Genomic DNA, 12,623 nt, shown 5'->3' with positions numbered 1-12,623 from the left:
GCCACAGCGACAGCTACAGACAGCACCTGGAACCTGTTTATCAGACAAACACGGGAGGCGTCACGTGCGGCCGCCTGGGAAGTCTTTCGCCGCCTGCTTCGCGCCGGGGCGACCTTCCACGCGACCACAGCTGAGGGATCAACCTCAGTGCTAGCAGTAAGTGGGGTGGCCGCCGGTGAGGACCGATCGGAAGGGCGGCCGGAGTGGCCGAGCGGCTCTAGCCGCTACAGTCTGGAACAGCGCGACCGCTATGGTCGCAGGTTCGAATCCTGCCTCGGGCATGGTTGGTGTGATGTCCTTAGGTTAGTTAGGGGAATAATGACCTCAGTAGTTAAGTCCCATAGTGCTCAGAGCCATTTGAACCATTTGAACCGATCAGAGGACTCGGACATGCTGGACATCCGTTGGATCCCCACAGCTGGCCCACAACAGTGGTGCCCATCCACTGCAGCCTCAAGCCCATCACAGCCTGAAGCTCCGTTCGCATTCGCATACAACAATCGCAGTCCCTGTCCATACTAATGACAGTGGAAAAGTAAACTATGCAAATAAAATGACTATCGGCACGTTCAGCGCAACTCTTTGTAGACCCTGACGAAAACGCAGGAACTGTGTCTAATAAATTACATTAACATGTAGAGATTAAATCCTAACTACCGAAGCACTCAGGTGAAACTAAATAATTCGCCCCTGTTTAGGAATTTTAATATGCCACAATATGCCAAAAATAGCTGAAGCAACAGTACAGGAATAGCTAGAGTGCCAGTAATCTCTGACAAACAACAATGTTTCCACTATCAGAAAACTGCAGGTGGGCTACTCCATTCCGCAGCGCCCCTGCTCGAGGGTTAATCCCTTACTGCAGAGACATAGGTAAACAGGTGGCAGAAATATTGCTTAAATTGTTGTTTAGTTTAGCATCCTCTCACTGCGTCGTCGTAACTGCATAAAAGTTCTACGAGGAACTGCTCGTCTTTCTCTTTATTGCTTTTTCATTCCCCTCTCGGGTCAGGTGGGCTGCGGCAAGGTTTCTGCTGCAACGAGTTTAAACCTGACAAAGTGGAACCTAAAAAATATTAAATATGAGAAGTTCGCTGAGTTTTTTGATTACAGGGAGATGGTTGCTTTATGCGACCTAATGTTTGCAACGATGATGTAGTTGTCTTACTTATGATGTTAAGTAATTCGTTGGTCCTGATCCTATATTTCTGCAGGTGGTAGTCTGTATCCGATTTCGTAAGCAGTTCTGTATAAATAGTAGGATGGAACGAGAATCTCGGGAAGCAAGTGGGAGGAGCTGATGAAGATATGTGAGCTGGAGAAGGTGATTGTCAAGTAAACAATGATACGGTGGGGGATATTGCACAGAATACAACTCTTCTAATGATCAGACTTCGGCGCGGTAGGATTGGAAGTGGTGTGCAAGTTAGAGATGGAGTGAGGCTGAACAACGCTTTCTAGAAGAGACAGTGTGAAATGAGAGTGATTCTGCGAATATGTGATCATGTAACCCAAGTAAAACGTAAGACAGTTGAGGGTGATTCAGTTGGATGGATATTTTGGAGATCAGTGGTTCTATGATGGATTACGTCTTTGGGTACGGCTTTAACTCTAGTTCGGTGGGATAATTCTTTGCATTACATTTTCATGGGTACGTAGGGTAGCATCGGTTGCAGGAGACACAAGACGTTGGGAACCGAACAAAGATTTCCGTTGGTAGTTGGGATTGCAGTGGTAGCAAGTGTGAAGGATCTTGCCATCTTAAGTGAAATGATCGCTGCAGGAGCTGCAATTCAGGTAACAGTATCTGTAACAAGCCTATAGGATAACCAAAAATATTTAATAATGTTTAAGGAGTGAGGGAGACTTGGTTCATTCATGACTAAGTGCATTTGGTGAAATATTAGGCAACTCAATTCACTAGATAAAGCTCTTCAGTACAACTTTAATGATCTAGGAACTTAAACAATTAAAACAGACTTTGTAAAAGCTAATAAGACTGGACTGTCTCTGAATGTTTAGCGACATTTGGGATAGGGATAGAATTAATTGATGTGAGAAAGGATGTTGAAAGAACACTACAAATTAAGATACAAAAAAGGAAAAATGGTATTATAGTAGCAATGTGTGAATGACAGCTGGTATCAATCACTCTACACTCCCTTGACGTAAGCCATATACTTCGTTTCTGATGATACCTTCCCCATTGCGAATAACACGATGATTTCTCTTCACAAGCAGCTCTCAGTATACTCATGTATGTACACTCCTGGAAATGGAAAAAAGAACACATTGACACCGGTGTGTCAGACCCACCATACTTGCTCCGGACACTGCGAGAGGGCTGAACAAGCAATGATCACACGCACGGCACAGCGGACACACCAGGAACCGCGGTGTTGGCCGTCGAATGGCGCTAGCTGCGCAGCATTTGTGCACCGCCGCCGTCAGTGTCAGCCAGTTTGCCGTGGCATACGGAGCTCCATCGCAGTCTTTAACACTGGTAGCATGCCGCGACAGCGTGGACGTGAACCGTATGTGCAGTTGACGGACTTTGAGCGAGGGCGTATAGTGGGCATACGGGAGGCCGGGTGGACGTACCGCCGAATTGCTCAACACGTGGGGCGTGAGGTCTCCACAGTACATCGATGTTGTCGCCAGTGGTCGGCGGAAGGTGCACGTGCCCGTCGACCTGGGACCGGACCGCAGCGACGCACGGATGCACGCCAAGACCGTAGGATCCTACGCAGTGCCGTAGGGGACCGCACCGCCACTTCCCAGCAAATTAGGGACACTGTTGCCCCTGGGGTATCGGCGAGGACCATTCGCAACCGTCTCCATGAAGCTGGACTACGGTCCCGCACACCGTTAGGCCGTCTTCCGCTCACGCCCCAACATCGTGCAGCCCGCCTCCAGTGGTGTCGCGACAGGCGTGAATGGAGGGACGAATGGAGACGTGTCGTCTTCAGCAATGAGAGTCGCTTCTGCCTTGGTGCCAATGATGGTCGTATGCGTGTTTGGCGCCGTGCAGGTGAGCGCCACAATCAGGACTGCATACGACCGAGGCACACAGGGCCAACACCCGGCATCATGGCGTGGGGAGCGATCTCCTACACTGGCCGTACACCACTGGTGATCGTCGAGGGGACACTGAATAGTGCACGGTACATCCAAACCGTCATCGAACCCATCGTTCTACCATTCCTAGACCGGCAAGAGAACTTGCTGTTCCAACAGGACAATGCACGTCCGCATGTATCCCGTGCCACCCACCGTGCTCTAGAAGGTGTAAGTCAACTACCCTGGCCAGCAAGATCTCCGGATCTGTCCCATATTGAGCATGTTTGGGACTGGATGAAGCGTCGTCTCACGCGGTCTGCACGTCCAGCACGAACGCTGGTCCAACTGAGGCGCCAGGTGGAAATGGCATGGCAAGCCGTTCCACAGGACTACATCCAGCATCTCTACGATCGTCTCCATGGGAGAATAGCAGCCTGCATTGCTGCGAAAGGTGGATATACACTGTACTAGTGCCGACATTGTGCATGCTCTGTTGCCTGTGTCTATGTGCCTGTGGTTCTGTCAGTGTGATCATGTGATGTATCTGACCCCAGGAATGTGTCAATAAAGTTTCCCCTTCCTGGGACAATGAATTCACGGTGTTCTTATTTCAATTTCCAGGAGTGTATTTGGATATGGGCTGTGTATTTCTTAGGCGATGAAGCAAATTGTATCGAAGGTCTTGTGGAAGCCAAGCGACACAATATCCACGTGAGCTCTTTCATCTACCGGGTTGTGGGTCCTATGAATGAACTCAGGAAACTAGGTTTCACACGAGTGGTGCTTGCAGGAAACCTTCATAAAGCACAAAATTTACATTGCAAGGCGTTTATAGCAAACAGTACTAACTCACCTCAATGGCGTTGTAGGAAATGTTGAGGTAGGTGAGCTTCTGAGGCAGCTCTGTGGGCAAGCTCAGGAGACGGTTCCGTGAAACGTTGAGGGCCAACAGTCTACCAGGAAGCCGCTGTGGTAGTTCCTTCAGTTCATTGCCTGCGACGTCCAACTGCAGGATATTGGGCACAGCCAGCAGGGTGGCTGCACACACGAAGAATGCTGGTAACGTTCAGGTCATACAGGAGATTCGCAAACCATTCAGTAATACGTTCTGACTGTTATAGTATCTAAAGTTCATAACCCCAGCTCCGCGAACGCTGTTAGGTGAATGTGAAGGCTTACCTTTTATTATGCTACTAGCTGGTATCCGGCATTGCCGGGTATGTATTTATTCTCATTCTATCAGTCCATCACCTCCTCTTCCCCCCCTCTTTCTCTGTCAACCACTGTCTCCTCTCTCTCTGTCCATCTTCTCTTCCTTCCTCTGATTGTTTCCTTCTTCCCATCTCTCCGTCCACCTCCTCCTCCACCTTCTCTCAGTCTATGTCCTCCTCGCACCTCTCTTGGTCCACCTTCCTCTCCTTCGTTCGTCTATCTCCCCCCCCCCCCCCTCCATCTCTGTCCAGTCCATGATCTGCTCTTCATTTCTCTCTCCTCCTCATTTTGTCCATCTCCCCCTCCATCATATCTCCGTCCATGTCCTCCTTCCCCACCCCTTCTGTCTGTCCATGTCCTCAGTTAGTTCTCTGTTTGTCCATCTCTTTCCCCTCCTTCTCTCTTCACATTATCACTTTCACAGTATTTCTTTCCAAATTGTGATACATATACCACGTTTCATTCAGATCTATCCATGGATTGGGAAAGAGATTTTTACTCACAGATTTGTCAGAATATGCATATTTCACACATATTTATTAGCATATTTCACCTGTGTCCGTAACGAATGTTAGCTCGCAGCACCGATTTCACGCAACTTAATCTCTATTACGTCATGTCTTCTGAACACTGTGTCGCACAACGATATAACTTTGCAGATACATTCACTGGTACATGTGAATGCTGTCTGTAAAATAAATTGAAACGTTATACCTGATGCGGCATTTTTACTGCATAAATAGCGAAAACGTAATTAGCAATAAACTAATTCCCTTCCATTATTTTGTACGGGTTTACAGCGAGAAACAGTTTGGTAAAGGTTTGGAATTACGTGCAATGTTTCTCGCAAGGCGCTAAGTGCTATTATTATCATACACACATCAAAAAAAGTTTTGCATCACCTTCGTTTCGAGAGATCCCGGACCTGTACAAAAAATTGGAATAGAGATCAACATAAAGATCATTTCCGCCCTTTTTATTGCTCATGAAAACCACACATTGCATGTTGTACCACTATACAGCGAGACCTTCAGAGGTCGTGGTCCAGATTTCTGTACACACCGGTACCTCTAATACCCAGTAGCACGTCCTCTTGCATTGATGCATGCCTGTATTCGTCGTGGCATACTATCCGCAAGTTCATCAAGGTACTGTAGGTCCAGATTGTCCCACTCCTCAACGGCGATTCGGCGTAGATCCCTTAGAGTGGTTGATGGTTGGTTCAAATGGCTCTGAGCACTATGGGACTTAACATCTGTGGTCATCAGTCCCCTAGAACTACTTAAACTTAACTAACCTAAGGACATCACACACATCCATGCCCGAGGCAGGATTCGAACCTGCGACCGTAGCGGTCACGCGGTTCCAGACTGAAGCGCTTAGAACCGCACGGTCACACCGGCCGGCAGTGGTTGATGGGTGACATCGTCCATGAACAGACCTTTTCAATCCATCCCAGGCATAGGGTTCGTGTCTGAAGAACATGCTGGCCACTCTAGTCGAGCGATGTCGTTATACAGAAGGAAGTCATTCATAGGTTGTGCACGATGGGGCCGCGAATTGTCGTCCACGAAGACGAATGCCTTGGCAATATGCTGCCGATATGGTTGCACTATCGGTCGGAGGATGGAATTCACGTATCGTACAACCATTATGGCGCCTTCCATGACCACCAGCGGCGTGCGTCGCCCAACATAATGCCGTCCCAAAACTGCAGGGAACTTTCACCTTGCTGCTCTCGCTGGACAGTGTGTCTAAGGGGTTAAGTTTGACCGTGTTGCCTCCAAGCACGTCTCCGACGATCGTCTGGCTGAAAGCATATGCGACAGCGACACTCATCGGTGAAGAGAACGCGATGCCAATCCTGAGCGGTCCATTCGGCATGTTGTTGAGTCCATCTGTACCGCGCTGCATTGTGTCGTGGTTGCAAAGATGGACCTCGCCGAGGACGACGGGAGTGAAGTTGAGCATCATGCATCCTGTTGCGTACAGTTTGGGTCGTAACACGACGTCCTGTGACTGCACGAAAAGCATTATTCAACATGGTGGCGTTGTTGTCAGGGTTCCTTCGAGCCATAATCCGTAGGTAGTGGTCATCCACTGCAGTAGTAGCCCTCGGGCGGCCTGAGGGAGGCATGTCATCGACAGTACCTGTATCTCTTCATCTGTTCCATGTGCGAATAACATTGCTTTGGTTGACTCCGAGACGTCTGGACACTTCCCTTGTTGAGAGCCCTTCCGGGCACAAAGTAACAACGCGGACGTGATCGAACCACGGTGTTGACCGTCTAGGCATGGTTGAACTACAGACAACACTAGCCGTGTACCTCCGTCCTGGTGGAGTGACTGGATCTGATCGGCTGTCGGACCCCTTCCGTCTAACAGGCGCTGCTCATTCTTGGTTGTTTACATCTTTGGGCGTGTGTAGTGTCATCTCTGAACAGTCAAAGGGACGCTGTCTGTGATACAATATCCACAGTAAACGTCTATCTTCAGGAGTTCTTGGAACTGGGGTGATGCAAAACTTTTTTTGACGTATAGCTTTGTAACTGCACATCATACTAACTAAGGCGAATGGGAGAATTTGATGCTTTCCATTTCATTTATTAGTTGCTGACAGTTTTGATGAGTAGTTTTCAGTGTATGTGTATGTCTTTGCTATTATCTGGTTCTGTTTGTAATTCTGTACCCTTGGCTGTTTCTTCAGCTGATTGTGAGTCTAATTTGGCTGCATCATTTGTATATTTTCGTTGGGATCTTAGCATTGTTACCTAAGGATTCATGGTAGTGATATACCTCTTCTCACTGAGAGTTACAGTATTGTGTGTTTTTAGCTATGATTCGAAATCTTACTGAAAGTTTTTTTGTGAGGTCTTCACATTTGCAGCACCATTTTCAAGGATAAAAATCTAATGTTTCTCGTACGTATTCTTTTTCTATCACCATGAAATGTATTCCCTTTTTCGTTGTTGATAATTAATGCTTCGTTTCCATTTAACTTTTAGTTCATATCATTGAGTGTTTTCCTGTAAACGTGGTGGGCATGATGTACTTGTTTTTTTTTTTTTTTTTTTTTTTTTTTTTAGGCCAATAGTTGTGGCTTCAGTTGACTTGTGAGCTTGGACTGTTTTTTCTTAGTATCTGACTTTCCTATATCTCCAGAATTTATTTGTTGCAACAATAAAATCTACTACAATTTTAGGGGAAAATTTCAGGTAGTATATTGTATTTTTCCCCTTTGCTTATCAGATTGGTTTCCCAGTCTCACTGATAATTCTGTTGAAAGATTTATGTGTACAAGCATGTATGGCAGTATTACTTATCCGTAGCCTCTGTTGCTGTTCATTTTTTGATTTGTAAGTTTTACGAAACCTTTTTCAGTGATCTTCATATACTGAGCAATCACAGTGTTAGTGATATTGACTACAATTGTTAGCAACTGTAGTTTTTGAAGTAATCAATACTTCTCTGCGTTTTCAGCTCCATGGCCTGTTGTAGAGTAGTTGCTGATGATTTTGATCTTCAGATGGTTGCATTCCTTGTTGAACTGTAAATTATCTATGGTTCAGAGAGCTTCAGTTCCAAATTCTTCTAACTGTATAGTACCCTCCATGCCTCAACTGGTATGTTGAAACAGTAACAAAAGAATTTACCCAAGTTGCGTGGCGTTGCTTGAGGTCAGTAACGGTATTACAACTTTATTAAACAACTTTTACTGCTTCACGTTCTTCTTACTTTATTTTCTATCAAAAAACGTTATACCAACAAGATGCTGTCAGTACGTTCATTACAGTTACTTGTAAATTAAGATGAAGTGTGATGAGGGTTGGTAGATGGCTGTGACAGCAAAAGGAAGGTACAGAAATTTAGCCATATGCAGAAAGAATATTTTAAATTACTGTACTCCTTAAATGAGACAAAACATAAACACCCAGCCAGATAAACGCAACCTGGGATGTACAAAATAGTGTTCAGTACGTAAAAAAACCACTATATAGCCGAAACTGGGAGAGACTTCCAGATAAAATACTGCAAACACGTACTTGTAAATGCACGCCAGATAGACCTTTAGCCACACAAATTAACGCCCCTAGCCGCTCATTCCAGCATACCAAGAATGACGTTTATGTATTACATAAAACGAACAAGGGACGCCAAATGGACTAGAATGAAGAGTGGAAATTTCATTCACGGCACAGTGAATGGTATCTAAGCAGTCGCCATCCTTTTTTTTGTGTCATAAGACTGCTGACTAGTTTGATGCACCCCGCCACAAATTCCCCTCCTGCAGCTACCTTTTCTTCTCAGTACACCAATTGCAACCAACATCCTATATTATGTACTGGGTATATTCCAATCTCTGCCTTCCTCTACAGTTTTTACCCTCTACAACTCGCTCTAGTAACGTGGAAAGTATTCTCTGATGTCTTGAAGATGTCCTATCATCCTGCCCCTTCTTCTTGTCAGTGTTTTCCATACATTTCTTTCCACGCTGATTCTACGACTAACCATCTCATTCCTTAACTTATTAGAACATCAACTGACATCATTTGTCTGTCACACCACATTTCAAATCTTTCGATTATCCGCTGTACCCGTTTTCGCACAGTCAGTGTTTCACTGCCTTACATTGCTGTGCTCCAAACGTACAGTCTCAGAAATTACTTGTTAGAAAATGAGGGCAATGTTTGATACCAGCAGACATTTCCCGGCCAGGAGTGTCATTTTTGCAAACTAGTCTGCTTTTTATGTCCTCCTTGCTCCGTCCATTAAGGTTTATTTTGCTGCCTAGGTAGTGGAATGCCGTAACTTCGTCTCCCTCGTGAGCCACATTTCCGATGATAAGTTTCTCGCTGCTCACCTTTCCACTTCTCATTACTTTCGTCTTTCTTCGATTTACGTTCAATCCATATTTTGTACTCATTAGGCTATTCATTACATTTAAAAGATCTTGTAATTATTCTTCACTTTCACTGAGGATAACAATGTCATCAGCTACTATTATCATTGATATCCTTTTGTTCTGAATGTTAACACCACTTTTGGTCCTTGTTTTATTTCCGTCGTTGTTTATATATGTGTACGTCAAACAGTAGGGGCGAAACATTACAGTCCCGTCATACATCCTTTTTAAACCTAACTCTTCGTCCTTGTCTTAAAATCTTAATGTTATCTCATGGTTCTTCTACATATTGTACATTACCCATCATTCAACTACAGTTTACCCTATATTTCGAACATCTTGCATCACTTTATATTGTAGAACGCTTTAACCAAGCGACAAATCCAATAAACGTGTCTTGGTTTTTCTTGAGTCTTGCTTCCATCATCAGTCGCAACGTTAGAAGTGACTGTCTGCTGTCTTTACTCTTCCTAAAGCCAAACTGATAGTCATCTAACAGATCCTCAGTTTTCTCTTCCATTCTTTCCTGTATCATTCTTGTCATCAATTTGGATGCATGAGCTGTTAAGCTGATTGTGCCATAATTCTCACACTTGTGGGTTCTCTATCATCGGTAGAGTGGGAAATGTTTTTCCGAAAATCGGATGATATATAGCCAGTCTCATACCTTTTACACACCAACGTGAATAGAAGTTTTGTTGACACAGCTTCCAATTATTTTAGAATTATGATGGAGTGGTATCCATTCCTTCTACCTTATTTGAATTTGAGTCTTACAAATCTCTTTTACACTCTGACTCTAACTCTTGATCTTCCCTATTGACTCCTGCTTCTTCTTCTACAACGTCATTAGACAAGTCCTCTCTATCGAAGAGGCCTTCAACGGACTTTTTCCACCTATCCGCTTTCTCCTTTATATTCAACAGGGGAATTCCCACTGCACTCTTAATATTATCGACCTTGCTTTTAATTTCAACGATGGTTGATTTGATTTTTCCACATGGCGAGTCAGTCCTTCTGATAATCGTTTGTTTTCCAATTTCCTCACATTTTGCATGCAGTCGTTTATGGACCCAGGATTTTAATGTGTACACCTGTTTCCTCATGTATTTCTCATCAACACTCGGTTCTTATTGGTTACATACATGATCCCGAAGGTCATAAAGACTCCAAACTAATTAGCGTCAGCTTGTCAGATTCCAGAGACGGTTTGCCGCGGTTTGCATGTAGAACAGAGGAGTCGAAGAATGTGGTAAGCTGGGGAGTCGAAAGCACGTCCTTTATCCTTACGGAACATAACTCTCATGCTAGATGACCATGCGTGAGAAAGTTTCATCTCAGTGATGATCCGCTTCAAAAGTGATGCAGGGAATATTTAAGCAGGCGTCTTCAGCTTCTTAGGCACTTCCGCAGGTACGTCATCTGGGTCAGTTCCTTTATTTTTGAGTAGACAGGGTTATGTATTGGAAACGGCTGAATGATTAAGAAAATCTAAACCACTGTTATTGACAAAATGACGTCCAGAAGTTTGAGACTTGATATCTGCAAGGTGATCATGACTTCTGAAACAGGGACTCTGAAATGGAAGACCAGTGGACATAGCTTAAGAAACGTACTTCCGAACGTAAGTCGCATAGCTTACCTTCACTCATTGTGATGATGCCGTCATCTGGAAGTTGCAGGATCTCGAGTGTGGGCATAGTGATCACTGGTCCGTCCAGATGGCCGACTGTCATGCTGGCCAGTGACAGCTCCTTCATGCGGACGTCGCTGGATATGAATCTCGTTAAGAAGTCCAGTGAAATGGCGGAGAGCCGTCCCGACGAAGTCAGCTTCATGCCCGTCATCTCTCCTCCGAGCTCAGAGATGAAGCGCCGTTTGAAAAAGATCCAGAATTCGTCGCTGGGAAATTGTAGGTGAAAGGTCCCATGCTTGATCTCCTTCATGAACCTGACGCTCTTCACGCAGTCTGTCCCTCCTCTCTTCTTACTGGAAATGAGTTGTAATTGGTTGTCAGTCACACACAGCGTGCGCAGAATGACTCTGGCCCGAAAAATATTTACAGTAACACTGACGAGGATTGACTCCTCATAATGAAAGTCAAAGAAGATACAGGGAATGGCCACCGGTGGCGTCAATCCAGCGCTGAGCTCGATTTACCAAACTGTGAGAAACGAGGAGCAGCTCTACATAAAATATGGCAGCGAGAGCGTTTTCAATATTCTGCTGTAGCTCTTCCAGTGTGTGAGGATTATTTGAGTACAACTAGCACTTCAGTTTTCTCCACCGGTACAATTATAGTGAGAGAGCTGGTGATCAAGATGGTGTAGCGTCCCCAGTGCTATATTACGAAAAGACTTAAAAAACAGTATTTATAAAGAAGAGACATTTAAAAATTGAATAACATATTTTTATCATGTAGCCGTAAAATAATAATTTCTCTATGTAAGTTTCGATTGCAAAGAAATAATTTATGGCAAAATGATCCAAAGAGGTGACAAGATACGCTCTTTTGTCAATTTTGTAGTCGTCTTCACTTCTTCTCTTGTCTTGATTGCGTGTAGGCGGATATCTTGTGAGTGTTGGCGAATGTAAGCTTATTTGTATGAGTTAAGCAGATAATATATTGATTTAATCTTATTGTGCGCTTTTAATTTGTAAGACGTGATCCCGATTTCATGTCCGCCTTCCTTGAATTAACCTGCATTCAAGTAATTTACAGTTCAACAATCGTAGCGGCCGATGCAGCCAACGACGCCATTACGTGGCGATATTAACTTATGAAAAACTAGCGGAAGCGAAATACTCGCCCGTTATTAACATAATAATAATTTATCTTCACAGCCGCACGAAGTTGCAGAAATACGTAGCTTTAACATTCTAATTTTCAGTACCATAGCCGACAGCCAGAGCCAGGACTCTGACTACGTGGCAATGGTTAACGGAGGTAAGAAATAATACTCTCGCGCGTGTGTGGGCCGCAGTTGTAATTAATAACTAAAGATCTTTTGCTTTAAAGTGAGCTGACTAGCCGAGGAAATTAACATGAAAAGTTTATTACATTGTTCAGTTTATATGCTCATGTTTTAAGATTCAGCGAGTCTGACATTCATTAACGTAACAAATAATTTGAAATTAATATTGTTAAAAAGGAGAACTTCAGGAAAGCATTTAATCGTAAATCAAAATTAAATGAAATATCACCACGTAAGTCGGCAACAATCAAAAATTAATAATAACAATAATAATATATTAAATTACGACGGCCGACGGACGCGAGAATGGCTAGCTCCGCTACCTCCGCTGTTTGGCACAGAACACCTCATGAAATCGTAACAACGCTGTCAAGGAGATGTGTGTTTCCAGTTTGGACAGTAGGAGACGAGGTACTGGCGGAAGTAAATCTGTGAGGACGGGGCGTGAGTCGTGCTTGGGTAGCTCGGACGGC

The 12,623-nt window shown here is 44.5% G+C and overlaps 1 protein-coding gene across 1 annotated transcript in view; it reads right to left on the bottom strand.

Moving 5' to 3' along the window:
- The window catches only part of LOC126094740 (toll-like receptor 2), a 151,418-nt gene that overhangs the window by 95,340 nt on the left and 43,455 nt on the right, over positions 1-12,623 (bottom strand). Inside the window, exons 4-5 of the mRNA XM_049909292.1 lie at positions 10,818-11,164; positions 3,914-4,098 (exon numbers count right to left, since the gene is read on the bottom strand). Of these exons, the coding sequence (XP_049765249.1) occupies positions 3,914-4,098; positions 10,818-11,164 (532 nt within the window). The remainder of the gene's footprint in view (positions 1-3,913; positions 4,099-10,817; positions 11,165-12,623) is intronic.

Source organism: Schistocerca cancellata, chromosome 1 (assembly GCF_023864275.1).
Source record: "Schistocerca cancellata isolate TAMUIC-IGC-003103 chromosome 1, iqSchCanc2.1, whole genome shotgun sequence".
Taxonomy (NCBI): Eukaryota; Metazoa; Arthropoda; class Insecta; order Orthoptera; family Acrididae; genus Schistocerca; species Schistocerca cancellata.
This window is presented reverse-complemented; position numbering and strand designations above follow the sequence as displayed.